Genomic DNA, 26,805 nt, shown 5'->3' with positions numbered 1-26,805 from the left:
CTGTCTTACAAGGAACCAAATGATTTGATTGTTGTATATATTTCCATTTCTGGAATATGGGGATGTTAGTGCTTCTTTGTTCTCCTGGGATGTTTGTGAGATGATCCATTGAATTTTTGAAAGAGTCATGTTATCCTGGAGAAGGTTACAGAGATATAGAAATACGGCATGAATGGCACATCTTACTTGTTAGGATCATGCATCTTGGATCCCTGTCTGTGATCCAAGAAAAAAAAAAATTCTAATTAAAGAAAAAATGTTGAGACCAATCTGTAAAGAAGCAGGTTATAGGACTAACAGTCTGAAATATTCTGAAGTCTTACATTGTTATGGGGCTGCAGGTACTACAATTATTACTATGTAAAATATGAAATTGATGGGACTATTATGGGTTAATTAATTAACATTATATTGCAGATACTCATTTGGAGAATTGATATGTGCATTTGTATAATCAGCTTTAAGGAAGACTTCAAATAGTAATTGTTACCTTTTAAACTCTTATTCGTTTTACTAGATGCACTGTTTACATATTGGAACAAGGCTACAAAATCTGAACTCATGGACTTTTTCACAATTACAGAGTAAGTTTTTGTTGTGCTTGTCATGCAACTGTATCTTTTGCTATTCTGCTAACAACATGAGTGTGGATATAAGCATGTATAAATATTTTTTTGTTTTTAAATTAATATTGTCCTGATCTGTTCAGAAGTTCCTAACTCAATGTCCACAATTGCATGTCTGCCCAATTCCATGATAGTCTCTGGAATCAGGCTATACAGGAGGGATCTCAGGAAGTTCTTGAACAACAAGTAGTGCTTAGAGTATTGCAGTGTTCATGGAAGAGGAACCAGCTGTCTCAATACCTTTCTGCATTGAATTGTGTCTTGTAACATCAGCTGTTAAATAGAAAATATCTGGTTGCATAGCAAAACTGATTGAATTGCATAACTCCAGAACTGGCTCCTAGCATTCCTCATGTATCCTGCTGTTCTCTAAGGGAATAGATACAGGATGAGGCCACTATTTGTTATCACCAGCTTACACTCCATCTGAAAACTTAGAATCTAAAAGACAAGAAGATATCAGAAAGAGGAATTGAGGTTATTTTGTGCTCAGAATGCCACGTTTGGGGAAGGCAAACACCATTCTGAGTGACTTTGCAGGTTGGAGACAGCTAAGCTACTCAAGGTCTCAGTAACAAATGGAGGCAGTCTTTTCTCTTTCTCAGCTGGCACATGGGAGACAGAGCCTGAAAACTGGCTTTCATTTTGGCTTCACAGTTTAAAGAAGAATTTTTAGGACACTTTACTGGAAGAACAAGGGGTGTTGTGTTGTTTTTGTATTATCGGAATAAATATTTACGGTGTGAAAAGAGTAAAATAAAATCCACTCACACCTCTTCTCTTGATTTGAAAATATGACTTCTAGTTAGTTAGTCATTAGTGTTGTTCACTTACCAGTAATATAAATTATTTTTTAAATGAATTTTTTTTGTTGTTAATTTCTTTGTCATCATCTTGTTATAAAAGCATATTTCCTTTTGAAAATAGTTGTTTCAGAAACCGTGTTGTTATCCTAGAATCTAGAGACCTTCAATAAAACCCAACAAAACAAAAAAAGCCAATTTGTAACCAAGTGAGTTTAGGCTCGGGTTGGGGGGAAGCAAAATGTTTTGCCCTTATTGTGAACACTTACACATAATTTACAAAATTCGTGTAAATAGGCAATGTCTGGTTATCTCTTTGCTTCCCTCTTCCATGTTAGTTGCCTTGGCTTGTTTTCCATTTGTAGATAACTGTGACTGTGAGACGTTTACCTTTTCTTGGCCTGGGGTCTGGAAGGGAATTTTAAGGCTGGGAGAAATAAAGAACTTTTATGATGTAAGAGTTTAAAGTTAACAATAATTGTTGAATAATTCCAGCTTACATAAATCTAGAAAAGGTTTTTTTAAGTGTGGCTTCTCTGACTTGTGTTCTCTGCAGAGTGTGCTTACATCAGTTCCAGTACATGGGAAAACGATACATAGCCAGGTACTGTGGGGAATTTAAATTTCACTGTCTTGTTCACTAATAATTACAGTGTGTAAGATATGCCTTGAGCTTCTGTAACAAATAAATTGCACGAGTAGAATAATTATTGTGAAGTGATGCATAAGATTTTGAAGTAAGTAACTGGTTACCATATTAACAAATCTGTATCCTTTCTGGAAGTCTGGTATTTGTTTAAGAATGATCTGTGAGCTGTTTGTTAATGATAACTTTACAATCCACCCCTTAAATGCTATCTTTTGCAGCATTTTTTTTAAAATAATGTCTTTGGGAAAGAAATTTTATTATGTTTTGTTTATTCAGTTGGCCATAAAACCATGTAAATTGAAATGTTTTAGAAATTTTGTATATTTAGTGTTTTTACTTGAAGGTGAGTAGGGAATCTTCCAACGCCGCTGTTCTTAAATTTGAAGTCCGAAGAAAATCTGTGGGAGTCAGAAGCTTGTATTAATTTATTATAATATCTTTTTTAAAATGCAAAGTAGCTTTTAATGGAGTAAAAGATAGCAACTTCTTTAGGCCATATGCTGTGGTTGACATGGTAATACTGTTATAATTAAACTGATGTGGTTAAAATACTGGCCTTCTTGAACTCAGAGTTGTTGCTGACTTTGGATGGTAATGCATTCTAACTGTAATGTTAGCTTTTTTAGTTTTAATTGAGACAATGTGAATCTTCTACAAACTTGACTATCTCCTTGAAGATTTTTCAGGAAAAACAATTTACGTAAACTAAAAAACTCGAAAATAAATCTGACTTTCTTAGGGTTTTGATTGTAATCTTTGTGTTCAAGTGTATGTCAAACTCTGGATTTACAGGAGTCTATAATTTTCAGGCTTTTTGTAAAAATTCTTCCAACTGCTTTGTTTGACTAGTTTGTAGAGGATACTACCACACTTCCTTTTTCGTTACTGATCACCTGGTCTGTGTGCTGCATGTTAATGTTGAAAATGTTGAGCTATTGAAGGCATCTGGTGTTGTGAATTTTCCCAGTAAATGTAACTTCCACATTGTCACTACACTGAACTATATCACAGTCAATGCACGTATTCTTAAAATACACAAATGACAGAGAAAGAAAGGAAACAGGGAATTCTGCAGTTCAAGCACTGGTTTTCATTTTTCATCAGCTCTGGTGGTGGTACACAATAGGAAGTGAGCCTGTACTGATTGCTAACACAGATCACTTTTCTGTTTTCTTCATTTGATTGCTGCAAATTTAACAAAGTCTATGGCTCTTCTCCCTTCCTGCTTGGGTAAGAAGTATATGATACTATCTCAATTAATTCCTGCTCTCCTGTTGCATGTATGCTTTCTAATTTTACTGCTGTGTTTGCTAACTTTTTTGCTAAAATTTTTGCAATCAAAATAGAGGATTCAGTTTTGGGTTCTGAATATTTTCAGAATATTTATTCAAATTTTTTTTTCGAAAGCTCTGAAGTAAATTTAGCACTTCAAGAGTGTCTGCTCGTGTGCTTTTGCTTTCATGCTTTGAGGTTTTAAGAAAGAGTTTGCTGTGATGCTTTTTTTTAAGCTACCTATTTTTGTTTTATAAAGAAAACAGTGAATAGGTTGCATTATAATTCTTTCTATAAAACTTCTTGTGCTTAACTAACAGCACTTCCTGTCTTGCTGCAGTTTGACATGTCTAACTTTTGCTTCTATCCCATTTCACCCATCTTGCAGGAACCAGGAGGGGTTAGGATCCATAGTTCATGATCGAAAATCTCAGACATTGCCTGTTTCCCGTAACAGAACAGGAATGATGCATGCCAGATTGCAGCAGCTGAGCAGCCTGGATAACTCTCTCACTTTTAACCACAGTAAGTCTCATGACATGATAACATCTGTCACCCTCAACCAGTACCACAACACCAGAGACAGGTCCCAGAGCCACACCAGTGCATCCCAGTGACTTTTACTGTTCCAGGTGAAGCTAATAGCTGGAAGCAGTCGATGGTCTGTTCTCTGCTTTGTGATAGAACAATCACTGCTGGCTGATGCCAAAACATGGAGCATGGTTAACTACAGTGTCTCTTAAAACTGCTTTCTAATATTTTCTTTTAGTTATGTACGCCTCAAACTTGTGCCACACATAGTTACAAATTTTTTTTTCCTATTTGCTTTATTAAGCTTCAATTTTTTTTTTCCTACATGGTCTTATAAATTACTAGTCTAAAATTAAATAGATGTATTCTGACCATATCTCCATGTTTTGACATCCCCTAAGGAGAAATAAGTTTCTTACAATTTCTACAAAGATTATGAGCCCATGATTTAGTTTGTCTGGAAGTGAAAAAGCGTCCAATAATGAAGTGATTTTTCTGTTTTCAGTGTGAGAAAGATATCAAGTATTCTTGGAATTTCTGTAGACAATGGTAAGATTTAATCAGGTTGAAGTCAGCTTGTATAGACTGCTGTATTGAAAACTAAATCTGCTTGTGGCCTCTCTTTTTAAACATTCTGCTTCTAAGTTGCAATATACTGTATATAAAGTATTCTAAAGCACCATTTTTCAATTTTCAGCTTCAAAAAACAATGAAACTGGTTGACTAATTCAGTAAAATACAACACTGGTACTGAAAAGAGTTGTGTGCAGTAAAACAATTATTTGAATTAACTGTATTTTCACTGTGTTCATTCTTTGATTTCTCAAAGCATATCTAACTGTCCCTTAAAATCTTTTAGCTCTTTTTCTGTAATATAAAGCAAAATTTAGCCTAATTGCACAAGACTTATCACATTGTCTTGTGTAAAAGTGAAAAAAGAAAATCCCACAAAACCTCTGTATTCATAAATGTATTATAACATCTCTGTAAATGTTAGAAATGCAATTGCTTGCTTTTAAAATGTCAGACATGTATGTCTGTGGAAATTACTTTCTTTTTCCTTATAATCAGTCTGCTACTGCTGTATCGTCATAATTTCTACATGATTATTGATACACAAAAGAAAGCCTTTAGACTTGAATGTGGCTACACATTCAATACAGTATAATACTTTGCAGATAAAGACTGTTTTTTTTAAAAAAAAAACTCTGAAAAATCTCTGAAAACCTTTGTGCAAAGATATTTTATGCTTTCAGAACTTGGCAATGTTTACTGATTTTTTAGGAAATAGCGAGCTGAAAGATTTTAAAAAATGCATGCTTATGTATAAAGAAACTTTCTGTTCTTTTCCAAGTGAAGGAAGTTATGAAGGAAGATGTCTAATTCAGATAACTTTGTCTAAACTGCTAATAGGTGTTTTTTAATGGACAGTTAATAAATATCAGGATATTATACATTGTATTGACCAAGCTTTTATGAATTGAAAATAGGTTGCTGTAAAAACCACATCAAGTGTGAAATTGATTTTTTTATCTTTGGTCTTGTTGTTGTTAACTTCCAGTTTTGTTTAGTTGTCAGTCTGCCTCTATCATATATCCAAAGTAGCATTCAGAGCTTGAATAATCTTGTAGATATATTGTGTGGAATACATAAAGAAAGGGAGTGTCTGGTGGAAATAGCTTTACTTGTTTCTAAAATCAAGATTCTTTGGCAAAATAGTTATCTATTAGTATAAATTATAAACTTATTTTCTCCCTTTCTAACCTCCTAAGCTAGAAATAAGTGATACCTTTCATTTCTGAGAAATTTTAGTATAGTTCTGTGCTTAAAAGAAAGGAAGTATAAATCAAAAGAAACGGGTGGTTACAGGTATACACGTGTAGTTCAGCCAGGGAAGCAAGAAGGTACAGAAAGAAGTGGTCAGGTGTTATTATAAGAGTATGGCATTTCTTCTGTTCTTTACTTGATCTCAACAAGTTTGTCATCCTTGTCATTGATTTAGTGATGCTAAGTTTTCTGTAAATCTAACATATAAACATGACCCAGATGAAATTTTTATAAAGCAACCCAGTCACATTTGTCAATCTGGTGCTTAATGACCTCTGTTAGGGAACATAAGTGACACATTATCAGTGCTGAAGCAGGATATGTTTTTGAAATTATTAAAATCCACAATGGAGCTAAGAGTGATAGAATGTTTTTATTAAGTATGGAGCTATTGCACTGTACTGCTACAAGAGCAGAATTCATTACTTGGGTGTTAAACTGCATATAAGTATAGGATTGTATTCCTTCAACTCTTACTATTTTGTATTTTTATCCTGGTTGACTTGTAATTAACTTTGAGACCATTGTAACATCACTAAATTGCCAAAATTACATATTTTCAGCTGTAACTTCATCCTACTGCAGTACTTATCAATATATATGTGTATATATATATAAACTTTAGCTTTATATATATATATACATGTGTGTATACATGCACATATATATAAAATATCACATTGTTTTTAACTGCTGTTTAATGCTTCTAGTGTTGAAATTCTGACTTAATATATTTTATCATCCTGTGAAAATTATGTTAGAATAATTATTTGACCGTATTTGAAACTATTAAAATGCATATTAATTGTTTTCCTGTATTGAACACTAACTTCTGTCAGGCTTTTCACTTGTTAATCTTCTCCTAGTTCAGCAAGTCTTTTGGAAATAAGAAACATTTAAATGGGTGTATCCAGCACTTACACTTCATTTGGAATTTCTGTAGGCTATGGCCATTCAGATGCAGATGTCCTTCACCAGTCTTTACTTGAAGCAAATATTGCCACCGAAGTTTGCATTACAATTCTGGACACTCTCTCATTATTCACAATGGCTTTTAAGGTTTGTTCATGACTTGGTGTTAACTTTTCCCATAAGTATTTTTGAGAAGAAATGCTTTTAAAAACTATTTTTAAATTATATTTTCATAGTCTAGTTAAATAATATTGCTATTTTTAGCTTCTCTAGCATTATATTTTATTATTTTCCTGTAACACTGATAATCTCTCACAGAAAAATGCTTGGCTTCAGCTACACATCATACACCAGAAGTAGTCTGTGGGAAAAGCTCCTTCCTCAGCCTAGCTTAAAAATTGTTCTAGAAGCTTTAGTGTCTACCTAATATTAGTGGTAAAAGTGGCTTTTAAAGGGCATGTGAGGTGAAAGCTCTATGGCAAAACCATAATTGGACACTCTCAGACTTTCATATTGAACTTGGCTGCTTTTTATAGTAAAGCACTCCTTAATAGTGATTTGTATGTTCCTCTTCTGTCACTTTTTTCCATTTGTCCACTAATACGGCTTCTTTTAGTTGTATCAGTTGCTGTTGCTCTCCTATGGAATCTTTATCTAGCACACCCACTTACTTACCTCTCTTGGCTGTTTTTCTGAGGTTTTCCAGACTTTAAAATCGAAGCCATAAAAAGGAGAGATAACTCTAGCTTCTTTCTCCTCTAATTAGGCCAGTGTATCCAGATTCTTGCTTGAAGATTCAAATTTAGTGTCTTATCTAGTTATGAAAACATGAACTTATTTACAATGAGATTCCTTTTTCCGGTAATTTAATTAATAGAGTTCAGAGCCAGTTCTATCCACAGACCTGGTGACAGAATTGAAAATTAACATACCTAGCTATAAAGATTTAAAGAGGAAGGAACACGAATCCTTTAATTATTAACCCATCATGCTTGGAATGATAATCCTTCAAGGTTATCTGTGTGTTGTATATTGAGAAAGGAGGCAAGAGTATGCCAGAATAGGCTCAAAGATCCAAACAAAACAGGTAGGAGAATCAGGAGTTTCTATTCAAGGAACTGCACTAAATTACGTAAAGTCAGAGTCATATGATGTTTTGGGTAGTAAAGGACTTTCAGAGATCATCTAGTTCAAGCCTTCTGCATGGGCAGAGACAACTTCCACTAGGCTTGGTTGCTCAAAGCCCCATCCAGCCTGGCCTTGAAAAACCTTCCAAGGAAGTGGGCATCCTCTGCTTCCCAGGACAACCTGTCCCATTGCCTCAGCACCCTCACTGTAGAAAAACTCCTCCTTATGTCCAGTCTGAACCCACCCCCTTCCACTCCTTTGGAGGCCTGTGTACAGTAAGGACAAGGAAGAGTGGAGTGAGTGCACCGAGGTGAGTTGCAGAAGGGGCAAGACCCTGTAGAATCACCTTGTAGTAGGAGATACTGCTAGGAGAAAATTCCCCTTTCTGAGCTGCTAAAGCCACTGTAAGCAAAGTCTGTTAATATTTTGAGTGTGCCTCTCAAAAAGCTATTAATAGTCATGGATTTAATTAACAACTGATAAAAACAATTGTCTTTTATAAGTCTATTCAGAAGGCAGCACTTCCTTTATAAGCACAATTAATGAAGTGTTAGAAATACCTAATTAGAACTCAGGCACGTGTGTGTTACTGAACACCTAATGCCATAGAGGTTATATTTTTTAAATGTCCTGCTTTTTGATGATCTGTATATGTTCTTAGAGTAGTACAAATGTATTGCTGTACAAAACTCCTAAATTCTTGCTATCATTTTAAAGAATCAGCTACTGACTGATCATGGACATAATCCACTGATGAAGAAAGTATTTGATGTATACCTCTGCTTCCTTCAAAAGAATCAGTCTGAAACAGCATTGAAAAATGTATTCAGTGCCTTAAGGGCACTTATTTACAAGGTAAGAAGTTTTAAAAAATTAATCTTCAAGTACTTGTCCAGTTCTTTAGTTAGCAATATACTATATAAGAATTTAAGAACTAACATAAAATAACCAAAATAAAATTGGTGAATAAGGATTGATCTGATCTCAACAGTGAGGAATGCTTATACTTTGATTTGCTGTAAAAATTGTTTTATGTCATGTACTAATCTAACTCTTGTTTTTTCCACAGCTTGAGGATATGAATATGTTTGTGTTTTTCTTTACATGCTGATTTTATCAAGATCTGACTCTAGTTTTAATGAATTAATTCTTTGCTTTCTTTTCTTTTTTTTTTCCTCAGTTTCCTTCTACATTTTATGAAGGTAGAGCTGATATGTGTTCTGCACTGTGCTACGAAATTCTGAAGTACTGTAATTCCAAGCTGAGTTCAATTCGCAATGAAGCTTCACAGTTACTGTACTTTTTGATGAGAAATAATTTTGACTACACAGGGAAGAAGTCTTTTGTTCGAACACATCTGCAAGTTAGTTTTTTTTGGGTTTTTTTAAACAATTTTGTAGAAATTGTAGATAGAGTGGCACACCAGTGTGCAAAGCCCTGTCAGAAAAAGACTTAAAAGAATTTATTTGGGGTGCAAGCAAGGCTGGTACTAAGAGTGAGAAGATGGCCATAAAAAGATATTCAGTACAAGGAAATATTTAGAAACAGTTGGATGACCCTGTGTTTTATAGGAAATAAATTTCATTTGTCAGTGCAAGTGTTCTGTTTTGTAGATGTTATTTTGTTTGCATCTGAAGAAGGAAAAGAATGCAGCAGCAAGCGCATAAAATAAAACAAAAAATTAGAAAATTGTGTGTCCTGACAAAGCTGGGAACAGTAGTTTGCTAGTTTAATGACCTCTGGCTAGTTTACCTGGCAGTCAGTCATGAGTCTTGAATTTACAAAAGCCTGTTTCATCTTGCCTATGTTATTGTACAAGTAATTGGAAAAAAAAAAAGCCCAAACATTATTTTATTTAGGAGAATAAACTTTCAGTTAAAACAACAAAACTTCCTTTGTAATTGCCTCATAGGTACATCTCGAGGGTATTTAATGAAATATGCACTAACAATATATTTGTTTCTCTCAAGGTTATTATTTCAGTAAGCCAGTTAATTGCTGATGTGGTTGGAATTGGAGGAACTAGATTTCAGCAGTCTCTTTCCATCATCAACAATTGTGCCAATAACGACAGAATTATTAAGGTCTGTTTTTATTGTTATTTCCATACTGTAGTAGGATGCTTGAAGACTCTTCCATAGCATCTTTTCCAGTCATGTTTTATCATTTTGTTGGGCAATGCCTAGGAAAGCATAGTAGTTAACCCAGCTTTTCCATGTTTTAGCACACTACATTCCCTTCTGATGTTAAGGATTTAACCAAACGGATTCGTACGGTACTGATGGCTACAGCTCAGATGAAGGAGCATGAGAATGATCCAGAGATGCTTGTAGACCTGCAGTACAGCTTGGCAAAGTCTTATGCAAGTACACCTGAACTGAGAAAGACGTGGTTAGACAGCATGGCAAGGATCCATGTTAAAAATGGAGATCTTTCAGAGGTAAGAGAAATAAAAAATCAAATTCATTTTAGCTCTGTAATGAGCTTAAGCTTATCTTTATAGAAAGGGAATGTATGTAGTTGTTAGCATGTAATATAAGAAGTGTTTTTAGGAATTTTGGAATTGTTACTGGATTGGTTTCAATAGCTGATAAGTTTTTGTCTTACCCAAGTACATCTGTAAGTAATTTCTGGTTATTAGTGTAAGGAACATGTTTAACTGCTATAGCTGACACACTACTAAGAATGGAATGCACAATGCAAGCCATGGAAGAGAGGCCTTTTGCTTAAAAATATCTTTGTTATTACTTGTTTAAACACTTAAAGCCACTCCTTGAATTCCCTTCCAGTTGCCTTTACAGAATTAGCTGGATTTTATTCCAAATTACTTACTAAAAGAATTCCTGATGTTCTTAAAACTGACAAATAATTTCTTGTGTTGTTTGAAAAAAAGGACAGCTTTTCAGTTTAACTATGCTCCTAAAATACTCAGTTCTAGCCAAAAGGAGAATTGGGTGTGGGGATTGTTATATGTCTTAATGAGACATTAACATTTTAACTGGATACAGATTGATTTTGTCTCTTTCTGGAAGGTTTTTCCATCTGAAAGTAAATTGCTTTGTATGAAATCATTGCTGCATTTCATAAACGTCTGTTAAAATGAACATCATGTAAGCAAGTAAAGATCTCCAAGAAACAGAAGGTGCTTTCTACCTAACTCAATTTTAGTACTAGAATTCTCTTCTTCTATATGGTAGCAGCACAGAAGGTATACACATTACTCTGTTATTAGCTTGTCTTTTGAACTGAACAGCTTCAGCTATCAGAGAAGACTAGCTCTTTTACTCCTTTTCAATTATGTTTTTAATTTTTTAAATTAAAATCTTAAATCTTAGTGCAACTAGATGAGGATGTCTGCAAATCATGAAGTTCAACTCAATACAGAGTATGAATTAGAATTTCTTGCAGATTCTTACCTTTTTCCTTCACCTCCATTGTTTGAGGTTGTGCAGCCTTCATATTTAAGCTGTTCAACTGATAGTTACAGTTAGAGCAACACTTTGCTGAAAGCCTAAGCCTTTTCAATAAAACAAGAATCCCAAATCTTTTTTTTTTTTTGGTCTTTTCTATGGAGAAAAGTGGTCAGTGTCAAATCCATAAAAAATCTCATATATCTGAAAATTATTCTGTCCCCCTTCTATTTTTTTCCTATTTTCCAAACTGCACCAACCAAATTCCTTCAAATGCCATTCATGCATCAGCTCTCTGTTGCTGATTTCAAATGGCCTGTCACCAGTTTCTTCTGCATTTCTCTTGTTCTGGCACGAAAAAAGCAGACAAAACAAGCTAGCAGAAGGGCTACCAAATGTTGAGTAGGATCATTAATAGCTTAACACTTAAAATACTTCCCTCCCAAATAGGATTTAACTTGCTTTTATTGCAGCACGATGTTCCTACCTTGTGATTTGTGACCCACTCTTAGATTGTGACCTGCTGTCCATGCCACTCAGTGCTCTGGTTAAGAAGGAGTGAGTGCACTTGCACAGTTACTGTTCTGCATAAATGAGGTGGAGAATTCTTACAGTAGTCGTAGGATATCTCCTGCAAGGCAGCAAAAAGGAAAACTGAAGAAATTGTCTCCTACTGTTGCTCTCCTTATATACCTTGTTGTTAATAGTCCCATTTTAATTGAATTTTAAAAGATTGTTACTATTTCTGTTTCAGGCAGCAATGTGCTATGTCCATGTAGCAGCACTGGTTGCAGAATATCTCACACGAAAAGGTATGATTTCAAAACCTTATTTTAATGTATTCAAATATATCATTTTTATTAGAGTTTGGGAAAATAAATAATTTCCTTGAGGAAGTTGAGGTATTTCAGTGTTCACCAGGGAAAAAATTCTGATGTAACCAGGTAGCATACTCACATACTTAAGAGTATACTTGCCTATCTAAGGGGCAGCATTTCAGATGAAGGCAAAGTAAAATTTTGGAAAGTAAAAATTTAGATTTTACACCAGAGCTGCTAATAGCTCAATTCAGATCCTTTCTAAAGCAGAGCTATCCAGGAATATTATTGTTCTACAAGTAGTCAGTCTCTCACTGGCTCTAGGGAAACCTGGCATTGCCAGAGGAGTCAAAATAAATTTGAACACATTTTCAGATGTTCAATCAACGACAGTAGTTCTCAGGATGTTTCACCTTGTTGTGGTATATTCTGTGCCAGCAGCTATTTGTAAAAAGTGGATTCTGATGACCCTTGAGATAGGGTACAAAGCTGCTTTTCATCTATCGGATCAGAAGGGCTCTCGGGGATTTGAGATCCGTTATATTAACAAAAAGACCATGCCTGAAGAAAATTTCAGGAATCAGTTAAAACAGATTATGATGTTGAGATAGTGTTTTGAATTTGTGGGCAAATTCATGTTCACAGCTTTTTAGCTTTGCCTTTGCATGACAGTTCAAAATGGATCAAAATCATGAGTCTGAAAGGTGGCTTGGCGCTGTTCTTGTTGTGCTTCTTGCCAAATGCTTGTGTGATGTATAGGCTATTTTCTTTGCCCAAGTAATATCAGAGCCTTCTCTGAGACCAAATCTGAAATAAGCTACTAGGACAAATTACTGTGTCCAGTTGGAAGACTGATGATACCTGAGAGCTAGTGATTTTGTGAGTCCTTTGGGTGTTCTGCTGTTTTTGTATACAGTTATGTAAAATATATTTCATCTTAGGTAATACAGAGTGTCAAACTTTTACCTGTGGTGTTTCTAAGAACAGAAAAGCGCCCCTTGCATTTGAGGCAATCATTCAATAAACCCTCTGATGGTCAGAATTCCTAACTGAGCAGAAAGAATCTTTGTAGGAATGGATTGTAAAATAAATATGTGCAAATCCTTATGCTTCCATTATATTTACTGATCGCCCTTGAGGTTTTAATTGATACAGAAAATCCCGTTTTCTTAATTCAGCAGTCTGATTTAATCAAAAAAAGAGCTAAACAGCATAAGTAAAAGACATGGGTTTCATGTTGGAACATTCTATACTCCATTTTTGTTAATTTTTCTTTTTTCAGTAAAGGAAGTTAGATTGGTATTTTGTTAGGTTTTTTTCCTGGTTTTCTGTGTTTGGATGACCTGGTTTGCTATCCCTTGTACCTTTTTTATGGCTAGTGTCATTCATATTGCTGAGACTGGAAAAAATGACGTGTCAGCTCCTACCTCTGTACACAGTTCCAGCATGACTTCATGGCAGTTTAATTAAATACTTTAAAAGTTACCTTGAGTACCTTAAACTTAGGGTGGAGTAGATTAGACACAAATTTAAGATAAAGTAGGAAGATTCAGGCACTACTTAATTTGGTAGGTAAGGGCCCAGATATTAATGTTTTTGATTTTTTTAAAACCTATTTGTACATTAACCGTAATGTAAGGTCTTGTATTTTAATTATGCAGTGGGAGGCTGATCTATTTATTTGGTGGTAGGTATACTTAAACATGGCTTCTGCTTTGTCCAGGATCACTAAATGGCCCAATGTTATCCTGCTGGAGAAAATTTAATTTCTTTGTATTTCTTTTTCAATGACAGGGATGTTTAGGCAAGGTTGTACTGCTTTCAGAGTAATCACACCGAATATAGATGAAGAGGCTTCAATGATGGAGGATGTTGGAATGCAAGATGTTCACTTCAATGAAGTGAGTAAACTTAAAAATGTTAAAATTTACATACATGGAAGGGCTGAGGTTTTTTGCTGATTTTATGTTTCCTTTTGGAGAATTACTGATATGAGGGGTACAATAATTGTTTTCTGATCTGCCATTCGTACCCTAAAGCTGAAATTAAAAAATTCTGTGAGTTGTCCCAGATTTAAAGAATTTACTATATACATGTATTTTAAATATAGTGGTAGCACATCAAATCAACACCACTTTTTGAATAAAAGCAAAATGGGGTTTTAGTCTAGTTGACAGGATGAACACGAATGTGGATTACTTATTAGAGTTAGCAAAATCTGTTGTTTTGTAAAACTGACTTGGATTTAGAGTATTACTCCACCAGAAATTATGAAAATGTGTTCACTGGTTTTAGCTGTTTACAGTTTCCCTAAGCAAATATGCCATAACAATGAAAGTGGTTTTACTGACACCAGACTCGTACCCATGTGTTTTTTTCTGGCTTAAGTTTCACTCCTTGTGTCTTTGCTGATCCATCTGTGCTGGCTCTACAGTAAATTTTACTAGTAAGCAGCCTATATGAAAATATTATGAATAATTTTGCTTGTGAGAAGCTATGTCTGCACTATGTATTTGCTGGTGTAGTGAGGGACAGACCACTACTGGCAGCAGTCATGTTGGGAAACGCCTGGTTTGTAAGCATAATTATACAACAAAAATATTTTTCTTTTGTGTTTTAATTAGTGTATGGTAAAGCTGTATGACAATATTATTTGACTGTGCAAATTGTTTTGTGGTTTGTCATTTTTTTCCAATTTTTGTGCTGTCTTTTAAAAATCATTGATTCTTCTGATCCAGCATGAAATATAGTATGTTACTCAAAGGAAGATGAAAGCTGCTCTAAGTTATTGAAGATCAGGAATTCTAGTTACTACTGCTGATGGAAAGTTTTGTTGGAAATTTCTGTCACTGTTTTCCTGCCAGACCATTTGTCAGAGTTTTATTATTATGCTTTTTTTTTTTTTTTAATTGGAATGTCCTTATTCTTTTTCTCATTAGTCACTCCCTGCAAAAAGAATATGCTGCTTTTTCTGGGTCATTGAACCCTGCACAAACTTATTTCCATCTCTCAGTATTTCCGTGGGAGGGAAGTAAGCCAAGAGTGAAATTATAAGCCTGTACAGCTTACAGAAGGATCAAACCAAGCCAAATTTCATTTTTTCCTTGCATGCAACATTTTCTAAACTTAACAATGTAGTACTCTAACTGATGAAATATTGAAAAAATATATTTCAGGTAACTTCTGAAAGTTATCTGAAACATGGGAAAAGTAATACTAGGGGAGAAGTAATAATATCAACAAGAGTAAAAATAGGGAAGAACTGTTTGGCCTTAGCATACTAAAAATCATTTCAGAAGTGCTTCAGAACAGGTAGCCCAGTTCCTTCAGGAATAGGAACACGTTCATAAATGAGATCAATTGGGTACAGAAGTCAAAAGGCAGAAACTTCTTTCAAGCTGTATTTTACTACTATTTAGCAAAATGATGCTCTGATGAGAATTCTTCCTATACATGGTAGCAAGCTATGTGGAACTTCTTCCCTTAAAACTTGGTTTCCCTTTCTGCTAGTTATTTTAGAGTTGAATTTCCAAATGGGCATTTACAAGTATTGGAGGATCAGAGAGATTCTCTTCATGTTTCTAAAAGGGACAAAATATCTTTAGTATTCTCCAGTTTACAAAAACTCTTCCTAATGAAGTGAAATTTTTCTTAAGACTTTATATAGTTTCTCCTTTTAAAAAAAAATTGAAATTTTGGGATTCTCAATTTAGTTCTCATTTTAAAAGAATTCTGTCCAAGGCCAAGGTTACCTAAACTAGACAGATGAAAAAAACAAAATTTAGTTCGGGATTTTCCTTTTTAACAAGTCTACTGTGTGCATTTAATGAAAACAGTTGTTTGCCTGTCACATTCCATGAGAGGCATTATCCTGACTCGCAGATGGGTAAATGAAAGACCCCTGCCAGGAACAGTGTCCTCTCAAGGCTGTACAAAGACAAGTGCAAAGCCTTGCACCTGCAAAAAAAAAAAAAAAAAAAAGGAAAAAAAAAAGTCAATACAGGCTAAGCGGCAGCTCTGCATAAAGACCTGGAACACAGGCTGAGTGGGAATCATCAGTGTGGCTTTGTGGAAACAAAACCGATGCAGGCTGTGTTGTGTTTGAGAAGACTGACTTAAGATTTGTCTCAGGAAGAAGAGGGAAGTGAATTTTTCCCCGTTTATCCTGGCCTTTGTGGAGCCTCATCTCTTACCTTGTGTCCAGCACTGACTCCTGAAAGTCAAGACAAGCTGGGAAAAGTCCAGCTTCTAAAGTGGTTAATGGAAGAATCAGACTTTTCCAAGAAGAGCACCACTAAAGAACAAGAGGCTGTTCTCACAGGTGTCAAGGGAAGCTGATTGCATATATTGAAAAAAACTTTTACCACGAGAGTGGAGAAACATTGAGGCATTTGACTCAGAAATGTTGTGCTCTTGTGCTCCTTCCTATCTGCTCTTCCACTTGAAGCTTGTGCTCTTTGTGTTCTTTTCCTTTTCTAAACAAAATTTTACTTCTCTGCTACATCTGGATGCCCTCTGGTGTCTGAATTAAGACTTGTGTCATAAACCAGTTTTTGTGGGCATCCCTTGTGGTCTAGCAGTGGCACTGGTCTGTCACTGGTCACCACTTGGCTGCTGAGAATGGAGGTATTGGGGAGTCTGTACAGCCCCAAAATGACTGGGGGAAAGGAGGAAATGTTTTAAGGTCTGTTGCAGCACATGGATAAGGGTACCATTGTTCAGTCTCTTTGCTTGGAGTGTTAAAAATTGATTTTCTTGGTGATTCTTTAAGCTGACGTAGTCCTTTACCAAAGGGAAGAAGGAGGTGGAATAGAGTAGCTTCTAAGCATGAGAGCAGTTTTTTCCAGCTTCTGGCTTCACCACTGTGATGCAAGAATGAGAGAAGAAGTTCCAAAGTAGTTTAAAGAGTATCTAAAAGAAGCATGCTGTTTGTAAATACAAGGAGTATGTGTGTACACTGAGAGCATTCTGTCTTGTTTTGTTTCCTTTTAGCAATTTTTGATTGTCACAATAAGTTAAATTACTAAGTGTAGATTATTCTGATTTGAGGCAAGATTTCCCTTTTCACTGGAAAGAACTTTGATATAATTATTTGCTGTGCTTTTGATGAGTACTGAATTGTTTTACACTTTCAAATTCAAATCTAGGATGTGCTGATGGAATTGTTGGAGCAGTGTGCTGATGGACTCTGGAAGGCAGAACGCTATGAACTTATTGCTGATATATATAAACTTATAATTCCCATTTATGAAAAACGGAGAGATTTTGAGGTACTTAATTCATCAAAAGTAAATTTGAGCAAGAAAAAAAATGCTGAATTTTCTAACTGCATGACACATTGGACATCACATAATAAGAGTGTTAAAATAATAACTGAAATTTGAATGTGTTGAAATGTTTGTTTTAATTTTGAATAATTAATTTTTTTTCTTAAATTATAAATAATTAAAAATTAGTCTTACGTATTTTCATCCTGATACAAGTGCTAAACCTAATACTACCATTCACTAAAAGAATGTTTTTGGTTGTTACTGGCTACAAGGATATAATTTGTTATTTTAAGACAGGAAAGTTCTGCTTTTTTCTTCTCCCTCATTATTGTTTTCTTTTACTTTTAGAGGCTTGCTCACTTATATGACACCCTTCATCGAGCATACAGTAAAGTTACAGAAGTTATGCATACAGGCAAGAGGCTGCTGGGAACTTATTTCAGGGTAGCATTCTTTGGACAAGTGAGTGTTACTTTCACTGGTCTGCTCTATGCAGTAAGAAAAACCTGTATTTATTTAACAAGGTTTACTCTTTCATCATCTGTATTGATACTGTGACATGAAAAGCACAAGGACTGTGTTCTGTATGAAATAAAGAAACACCATCAGTAATTTATTTTTAAAACACGTATCAATTCCAGTAAAATTCTTATAATTTTCCTCAGTAAATTTTTTTGCCTTTTTTCCTTTTTTTCTTCTTTTGTTTACTACCTTAAGGCAGCGGTAAGTTTTCTGTAACGTCGGTTTTTAGCAATGCATTGACTTAATGTCTGTAGTGCTACAATGTGGTTTGCAAGGCTGCTTCTTAGATTGGTATGCATCAATAGCCATTGCAAGTCAAAAAGTAACATCAAGCTCCATTTAGAGAACAGATCACTCTTTTCTATGCATCAGTATTGCATGCTTCAAACCAAAGTTCTGGCTGTGTATTGGGCAGCTTCACATCCTCTGGTACATGTCTAGAATGCCTCTGTATCCCTATGGTATCACGCAGTATCAAGTAATACACTCTCTACATGCATAGGCCAGTTGCTTAATTGTCCAGCTGAGCATGGAGAATTGTAAAATACTCTGAGCAGTATAATTTTACATGTATTCTGTTGTCTTTTATGACTTTATAGCAATACCAGTTTACAGACAGTGAAACAGATGTTGAGGTAATTACAGTAACTGCTTACAAAGCAAGCAATGCAGTACAAACTACTGCATTTCACCTTAGTTTGGTGTGGGTATTTTTGTCGATCTAGCCTGTGTTTATACATGATATGTTGTGCTTTTCTATTTCGTCTGTTTTGTTTATGACAAAATTATTTATTTTCTGGTTTCAAACATGAACTCAACATGGCTTGTTGTTTTAAACCAATGAACTGTTTCACTTTCCATGTATTGTTCATTTAGTGGTGGTTTTAAAAACAGTGGTATGTGTAATAAAATAAAGCGGTATATACCAATAGTACATAATAAAATTAATATCTTTGCATAATTGAATTTCATCTTATGGGATTAAATTTTTATTACTACCTAAGGTAAATTTTCAGAATATTTTAATGTAAACTTTTGCCAAAATAGTCACTTGTGAATCAGATAGTCCTGTTGTGCAAGACTACTTGTTTTGGCAAGTGAAACAGTGCTGCAAGTTCACTTTTAAATAAAAGTGAAGGAAACTTATCTCAAAGGCTTGGCACACCATAGAATTGCTACCAACTTTTAAAATTTAAACTCTATGTTTCCATTATCTTTCACTCATGTTGTAGTAGACAATTACATTTTTCTGTTGTTTTTTATTCTCTTAGGAAACCTTTTTACTTAGATTTTAATTTCTGTCTATTTATGTTTGCTTGAATACTAATGTTAAATGTTTATATTTCCTTTGAACCACACACATGTCCATCTTAGTCGTTGCCCTATATATTTTGTTCCCCAAGATTTTGATTACTTCATTTCTTACAGGGTTTCTTTGAGGATGAAGATGGAAAGGAATATATCTATAAAGAGCCTAAACTCACACCTCTTTCAGAAATTTCCCAAAGACTCCAGAAACTCTACTCTGACAAATTTGGAGCTGAAAATGTAAAAATGATTCAGGATTCTGGCAAAGTATGATCTTTATTCTCTATGAACAATTCTAATATATTGCTTTCACTAGTTTATGTGGAATACTGTGGGATCACTGTCTGTTACTCATTTGGCACACAAGCATCTGTAGCTAAAACTCTACTGTTGGAAAGGCATGAGAGGAATATTATCTCCTACTAAGTATGCCTTTTAGAACAACCAAAAAGCTTAATTTCTGTAGTGTTACCTCTCAAAACAATAATTGTATCTTAGAAGGATTATGATCATACTCTGTGTTAACTTCATCTGTATTTCTTGCCCATTCATGCACAATCATTCTTTGGAAGTTCTTCCCTTTTCCACACCTCAGCCTTAGACTTTATGGTGATTTCCTCTTAGTATAATTTCATGGCTCTTTTTGTTCCTTGATAAGGATCCTTCTGAATCCTTGATTCAAAAATTTCTGTGCTGTTTTGCCTTAAAGTGCAGCAATGGTGGGCATTTCAATATTGGAACTTTAAAAGGAGAGGAGGCCCTGATGAAAGGGCTGGGTTTCATGATCACGAGTGGTTAAGAAAACCCCAAAAACCAAATAACCCAAAACAAAACAAAAAATCCACAACGTGCTGTAATGCCTCTGGCTGTCTTTCTTTCTAATTCAGCTAAAAAATGAGTACAGGAAACCACTGTGAAAACATGAACATTTCCATGTTTTCAATAATTGAGAGGTTTAAGAGACCAAATTTAATTTCTTGAAGTTGTGTGACTACTATTAGATCCACTTTGATCACAATGTAGCTATTTGATTTTTTTTGTCCTGTTTTTAAGGTAAATCCTAAGGATTTAGATTCAAAATACGCATATATTCAAGTTACACACGTAATTCCATACTTTGAAGAGAAGGAGCTGCAGGAAAGGAAAACAGATTTTGAAAGGACTCATAACATTCGTCGCTTTATGTTTGAGATGCCTTTTACTCAGGGAGGTAAAAGACAAGGAGGAGTAGAAGAGCAGTGTAAGCGACGGACTATTTTGACAGGTACTGATGGAATGGAATGCTTTGACTGGAAGCATTAGTTCAAATACTCTAATTTTGTTCTGTGTAGGTTTTTTTTCATTTCACCTAACTACGTCCTTTATAGCTATCAGCTAAAATTCTTTTCATATTTTTGGCCAAAACTAGGTTTTTCAGATTGATTTCTTCAGTGGGAAATCCTCAACATTATTACCTCTTTTTCCTTAAGCTTCTAGAATTCTGAATGTGGAATCTGACTTTCCTTTTTCTTAGGAAAAGGCTATTTTGTGTTTTATCTCTGTTAAGTATATGTTTCTGTATTAATATAGTTGTAAAAACAAACACGTGACTTTATAATAATAAAGTGGCTTTATAACAGTAAGTGAGGCAATAGAAAATACTACTTCATTATTTTTGATTCTTCTCTCCTTTGAGATTTGTGAATGTTAAGCAATTATTTTCACAGTTCTCATATAAATTAAGTTGCAGTGGTTTATTTCTTGGTGGTTCTTAGTAGCAGTAATGATAGTGATCTTTCTTTCCTGTAATGCATGTAACACTGTGCATATTTACATTCTAGTGTCTTGTTTCCCTGTCCATTTGGTAACATTTCTAATTTTATAAGTTATTAAATTGGGCAGCTAATGACATCAAAATGAGATTTTACCATAAGATTCTCCCAAAGCACACTCTATTAAAAAATCTTTTCCTGACTATATTAAACTTGTTTCTGTCCACAGCTATACATTGTTTCCCATACGTGAAAAAGCGCATTCCAGTGATGTACCAGCACCACACTGATTTAAACCCAATTGAAGTGGCCATTGATGAAATGAGTAAAAAAGTTGCAGAGCTTAGGCAGCTTTGCTCTTCAGCTGAAGTAGATATGATCAAGTTGCAGCTGAAGCTACAGGGAAGTGTCAGTGTTCAGGTAAGACCTTTGCCATGCAGCTGTTTAATTTGCTTCTGTCCTTGAAAAAACATACGTAGCATTTTATAATTGGTTTCTATTCTGTACATGCAAGAGTGTCCTAAATAAGAAATATGCTCAGTGTCTGCAGTTATTTCCTGAATAGGAAAAGCAATGAAAGCACTTCATATAAACAACTGATCAGAGACAGTTACACAAAAGAATTAAGATTAATCTCTGGAATATGTTGCATTCCAAGCCCCACCAGATTTTGGTGTAAAGCTGAAACTGCTAGAAGATAATAAATGAACCTGAAGATAAATTAGCATATTTTCCCTAGCTATAGGTCTGCCCACAGTAGGTCTAACATATTTTTGTAAGAGTCTTATGGAAAAAAGAGTGAATGATAATATATAGGAAGAAGATAATCATAGAAAATCTCATTGTGCATGCCTTTTGCCTAAGGCAGGAAGGAGCTGGAATATTTTAAGAGGCCATCAGATTCACCAAAGTAGGGTACCTGAAGCAGGTGTAGCATGTACAAGTTAATATGGAAAGTATCTTCAAAAAATGCAGTGTTAAAAGTGCTGCTCTATTATTTTAAACTGATTGGAAACAAAGTAACTGTTAACACAGTTATCTGATATTACCAGCTGTCATATTCAGCAGAAAAGGGAAAGAAACCAAACCAAGGTTCCAGAATCAGTATTTGAGATGAGAAGGGAGAGGCTTGTATTGATAATATGAAGGAATAATGAGTCAGAAGTCACCGAAACCACTTCTCCTGTAGTTGCCATACGAGCACAATTAAACTTCTGCGGGTTTTTGCAGAATTCTCAGCTTGGAAAACTGTTTTCAATGGATACAGAGACCAAACAGTAGTAGGTTTAGCTCATTTTCCCACCCTAATTTCATAAACAGAGATGACAGATTGGCAATATCTGCAGTTACTTTGCCACATCATTGAAGTGGTTTCTTTGTATCAGGACAGGTTTATAGCACTGGAGAGACCTCTCCTGCTCTAATGCTCCAACTCCAGCAGTTTTCTTGTTTCCTAAATCCAGCTTTTTTGAAATCAATGTATTCTCATGAGAAAATCAAATCCAACAGACACCTAAAGCACCTGTTATTGCTAAGACAGTATGTTAGATATCTGACTGTTTTTTTAATTCTTGTTCTTTTCAGGTTAATGCTGGTCCATTAGCATATGCAAGAGCTTTCTTAGATGACACTAACACCAAAAGATATCCAGACAATAAAGTAAAACTCCTAAAAGAAGTTTTTAGGTATGGCATGGAAGGTTTGGGATTTCTTGGTGGTGGGGGAGAAGGAAGAAAAAAATTGACCTTTTTTCCAAGACTCATAAAAGTTCTTTTTTAAACTTTCGACTTTTAAAGTGTTCTGATTCATTAAAAACATACTTTTAGCTGACATTTTAAATCAATCTTTTGGATTTCTGTTTGAGAACTTCCTTATTTTCTCTAAATCAGGCAATTTGTTGAAGCCTGTGGGCATGCTCTGGGTGTAAATGAACGACTAATAAAGGAAGATCAGTTGGAATATCAAGAAGAAATGAAGGCAAACTACAGAGAAATGGCAAAAGAGCTTTCTGAAATAATGCATGAACAAGTATGTGCTGAAATTAAGTTATACATGCTATCATTCAGAATGTAACTATAATGTTCAAGAATAGGGGAAATGTATGTAATGCTTTACACAAATTGATTATTTTTTTTCTTTCTATTGGAGTATAAGCCTGTTGTGAAATTGCAGACCTTCATTTTTTTGGCTTTTGTATATCCTTGGCACCAGCCTGTTTTTTTGTAGGCAAGGAAGACTACAATAAAGATAAAACAAATGTAATTAAATTAATATATATGATCTGCAAGCTTAGCCCTTTCTTGTTTGATTTTGGAGGTGTAAATAATTGCTTTTGCAACGAAGAGTTAAATGTCTTTCCAATACATTGGAAAGACAAAGAGGTATTGGAAATACCAAGAGGTATTCCAGTACATATTCTTGAGGGTAGTCCAATACTAACAAGCTAGAAATATGGGGGAAGGAAAACCAGAACTTTTGTGGAGTGAGATGTACCACTCAACCTCTGCATCTGAATTCCATGGTAGAAATGTCTCATGACTTCAAAGGCAGAGATATTATTTCCAAGAGGACAGGAAGAGCTGAAATTCAGTGCTTGATCTCTGCCTTCTTGACATTTTTATTCATCATATTTATTACTTCAGCTCTTTTCTTTCATCCACTGTTACTTTTATAACCTTCTTCCAGAACCACAAAAAGGTTTATAATTCTTAAGAGAGATTTGCCTTTATTCTACCTTTGCTTCGATGGTACCCAAAACTTCTATGGAAACTTTTGATACCTTGTCACAGAGAAGAGCTTACGACACAACTAACTCTTTTTAAATACCATCAACAGAGAACATTGTGAACCAAAGTTTATAGGAAGTGATAACATTTCTCCATAATTATGTGGTTGGATGTGGGTTTTAATAAAAAACATATGTAGAAGAAAACGGTTTTGAAAGATTTGTGGAACAGAAAAAGAGTTTGCTTAGCTAACAGAAGTGGGACGTTTGACTGTATTTCAGTGTGATTTATTGATAAGCAGAGGAGGGTTTGGAATGGGGATGGCTGATTGGAAAGCTGATTGAGATGAACAAGGTACATGAGAGAATAAGACAGCAATACAGAATACCCCTTTGGAAAAGAGAGACAAGTGTTTTGGTCAAAGAATTTAATGATAAATGCAAGATTAGCATTCCCCTGGCACAGGAGAAAGTAAAAGAATATAATGAAAACTTGTACACAAGAAAAAGTACTTTGAACTCAGTGCAAAATGTAGATTTTTTAAAAAAATGCTGAAGTATGTGAGTTTCCAAATATCAATGATAAGAAAAAGCGTGTCCTGAAACATCAGGACTAAATCACATTGCCCCACCTTCTCATGGTTTACACTTAGACAAACAACTGATATCCATAAGATACTGTGAACAGAAAATGAAAGTACAGCACTGACTGCAGTAATATGTACTATTAGCCTACTGCTAATTAAAACATGCAATGTTGATGATTTTGCTTGGTTTTGCTTTAGTATTTTTTTTTTAATTAGACTGATAATTCCCCTGAAGGCTTAGAAACATGAAGATCTTCACTTAAATCTTTAAAAATGTCTCCTTTATGTATCTGCCTATAGCTGTTTTGGGAGAAAGAGCTTTGCATCACTGAATAAACTATTAGCTGTAATGTAACACTGCAAAGTCTTAACAACTGCAAAAAATTCGCTATAAAAATGCATAAAAGAATCTTAACAGATTTTTTTTTTTTCTCCCCTGCTGCTTGCCAATATGATCAGATGGGATGGTAATTAGTTTTTTCTACTTCTGTTCTATTAGTTTGTCTAATCTTTATATAAGTCCTTTTTTATGGTATTTCTAATTTTAGCATCAATTTGTTTATAGCTGTTAGGAATTAAATCTATGAGATGCTTTGATAGTTTTTTTGTAAGAAATGCTCAAGTCATACCTCTAAGTCAAAAAAGGAAAAGCAAAAAAGGGCAAAAAGTGAGCTTGTTCTCACTATGAAACTCCTTTTGGAAGTTAACAGGAGGAATGATATAAACTCTCCAAGCATCCTCTACAGAGGACAGTGTAATATCTGAGTTAGGAGGACTGATATTGGAGAAGTAATTTCTCTTAAATCTAGGAGAAGATGGCTGAAAAGAGTAACCATTTCCAGAAAGTTTTGTGTGGTTGGAAAGGTACTGGAAGGTTGAGTTGAGAAGCAGCACATAAAGGAATGCGTTTTCTGTTTTAGACGTGCCTGTGCTTTTTGTAACATTGTGTTAAAAATGTGTCTTTCATTTTAAGATTACTCCAGTGGAAGAAAAGGCCAGTGTCATGCCCAACTCACTACACATTTTCAACGCCATAAGTGGGACTCCAACAAGCACAACAGTTCATGGGATGCCCAGTTCTTCTTCAGTTGCATGATTGTTTTGTAAAGGAAAGTACGTTTGTTTCTTTTCAAGTTTGTGGATTTGCTTCATTGTGTGCAAACTCAGGATGACCTTGAAATTAAATATTGGGCACATGCAAACTGCATAGTTCATATGAATGTCTGAGCACACTTAGCAAATAGCAGTTACTGGTAGTAGTCTTTTAGGGTAAGGGAGGCGCACATATTTTTTTTTTTTTTTTATCTTGCTGGTAAAATTTAAAAGTGTTCACAATGTCATTGCAGAAGTGCGTGTTGGAAAATTATGAAGTTAGCTTCTGTTTTTTGTTAGAAAGTATTATTAAAATGAATTGCACATTACAAAAAAAAAGTGTTGTGGGATGTAATTTTGCAGATATGTAACATTCAGGTGTTCTTTTTGTGTATGGCACATAGAGATTCCAAGTACAAGAACTATTTTGGGGCTAGACAGAGACACTAGTTTTTGGGGTTTAATGGAACTGACAATAGTAGTTTTTGTACCATTTGGCAAATTGTTGTGCTTTATTTTATACCTTGTTGCATTTTGGAGGTATGCAAGCTTAGATCTTACTAAACAACTAAATACAACCAAAGGTCTGTATTAATGAACACTGAGTTATACTAAAATATCAATAGTAGTAAATTGTTATGTACATATTGTTTGTTAATACAGTCCGTACAGTCTGTACATAAATGTATTACATTTCTAAGCATTTTTTAATATTCATACCAGCTCTTACCATTCTGCTTTCAGTTCATTTTGAAAATTTGCTCATTCCAAGTATATGCAGACTTTACAGTTCATTTATCCCTGTATATAAATAAGTGCAATATAAAGATGTATACAGTCTTTGCTATGTTAGGTTTATATGCAGTTATTAAAAGAAAAACCTTTTTTGCCAAAGCAATGGAGTATGTGATTGGTAATCATGGTTACTGTGGTAAATGGTGGTATAATTTAAAGCTTTTTCCATATTCTTATTCTTTTAAGACATTAATTTAGTAATTTTATATTTGGGGAAAATAAAGGTTTTTAATTTTATTTAACTGGAAGCACTGTCCTGCTGTAATTAAACATTCTGTACTACATCTATATTAAAAGGAAAAAGGTAGTTACTTTTCTCACTGTGTGCTGTGTTTTTTTGTTTTAGATTCATCCCTGACATTTGGGCAAAATAAAAACCTGATTTTAAAAAAATGGCTTTTTGCATCCTGTGTATGAGATGCAGACACTTGTAGGTCTTATTTCATATCCCTTGTCAAGAAATTAAATCATTAGTTAAGACATCAGTTTCGAGTTTCTCACATTTGACTTTAGTATCATGTTACTTTAACTACAGGTTGTTATTCACCAGAACAATCAGTATTAGGAAGTCTTCAAAACTTTTCATCACATCACAATAGAAATCGTCTTTTCCTTATGACATAAGGTTTACTGTCATTTTTCTGTAGCATAGTGTGAAACACATATGTTGCCTTTACTCATCAAAGTTTTTTTTCTAAAGCAGCTCATCCTGGCAGTGAAATGTTGGACATACTCTTCTTCCTCTAACTATATTTCTGAAACAAAATTTCTGGTTGTTT

General features: G+C 34.6%; 1 protein-coding gene across 15 annotated transcripts in view; it reads left to right on the top strand.

Moving 5' to 3' along the window:
• DOCK9 (dedicator of cytokinesis 9) overlaps positions 1-26,342 on the top strand; it is a 112,713-nt gene extending 86,371 nt beyond the window's left edge. For 6 of the 15 annotated variants that reach the window (XM_014873371.2, XM_088159841.1, XM_088159844.1 and 3 more), the window contains 18 exons: positions 518-584; positions 1,986-2,033; positions 3,739-3,875; positions 6,652-6,767; positions 8,466-8,603; positions 8,929-9,111; positions 9,719-9,832; positions 9,973-10,188; positions 11,913-11,970; positions 13,771-13,877; positions 17,124-17,246; positions 17,595-17,708; positions 19,197-19,343; positions 20,130-20,340; positions 21,057-21,247; positions 22,412-22,512; positions 22,717-22,855; positions 25,113-26,342. In XM_014873371.2, coding sequence (XP_014728857.1) covers positions 518-584; positions 1,986-2,033; positions 3,739-3,875; positions 6,652-6,767; positions 8,466-8,603; positions 8,929-9,111; positions 9,719-9,832; positions 9,973-10,188; positions 11,913-11,970; positions 13,771-13,877; positions 17,124-17,246; positions 17,595-17,708; positions 19,197-19,343; positions 20,130-20,340; positions 21,057-21,247; positions 22,412-22,512; positions 22,717-22,855; positions 25,113-25,235 — 2,333 coding nt within the window. In that variant the 3' untranslated portion in view covers positions 25,236-26,342. Of the gene's footprint in view, positions 1-517; positions 585-1,985; positions 2,034-3,738; positions 3,876-4,386; positions 4,431-6,651; positions 6,768-8,465; positions 8,604-8,928; positions 9,112-9,718; positions 9,833-9,972; positions 10,189-11,912; positions 11,971-13,770; positions 13,878-17,123; positions 17,247-17,594; positions 17,709-17,963; positions 18,402-19,196; positions 19,344-20,129; positions 20,341-21,056; positions 21,248-22,411; positions 22,513-22,716; positions 22,856-25,112 lie in introns of those variants that run through there. The other 9 variants (XM_014873373.2, XM_088159846.1, XM_088159843.1 and 6 more) reach the window with 3 other exon arrangements.
• Positions 26,343-26,805: the final 463 nt, after the last annotated feature.

Source organism: Sturnus vulgaris, chromosome 2, assembly GCF_052056855.1.
Source record: "Sturnus vulgaris isolate bStuVul1 chromosome 2, bStuVul1.hap1, whole genome shotgun sequence".
NCBI classification, from domain to species: Eukaryota; Metazoa; Chordata; class Aves; order Passeriformes; family Sturnidae; genus Sturnus; species Sturnus vulgaris.
This window is presented reverse-complemented; position numbering and strand designations above follow the sequence as displayed.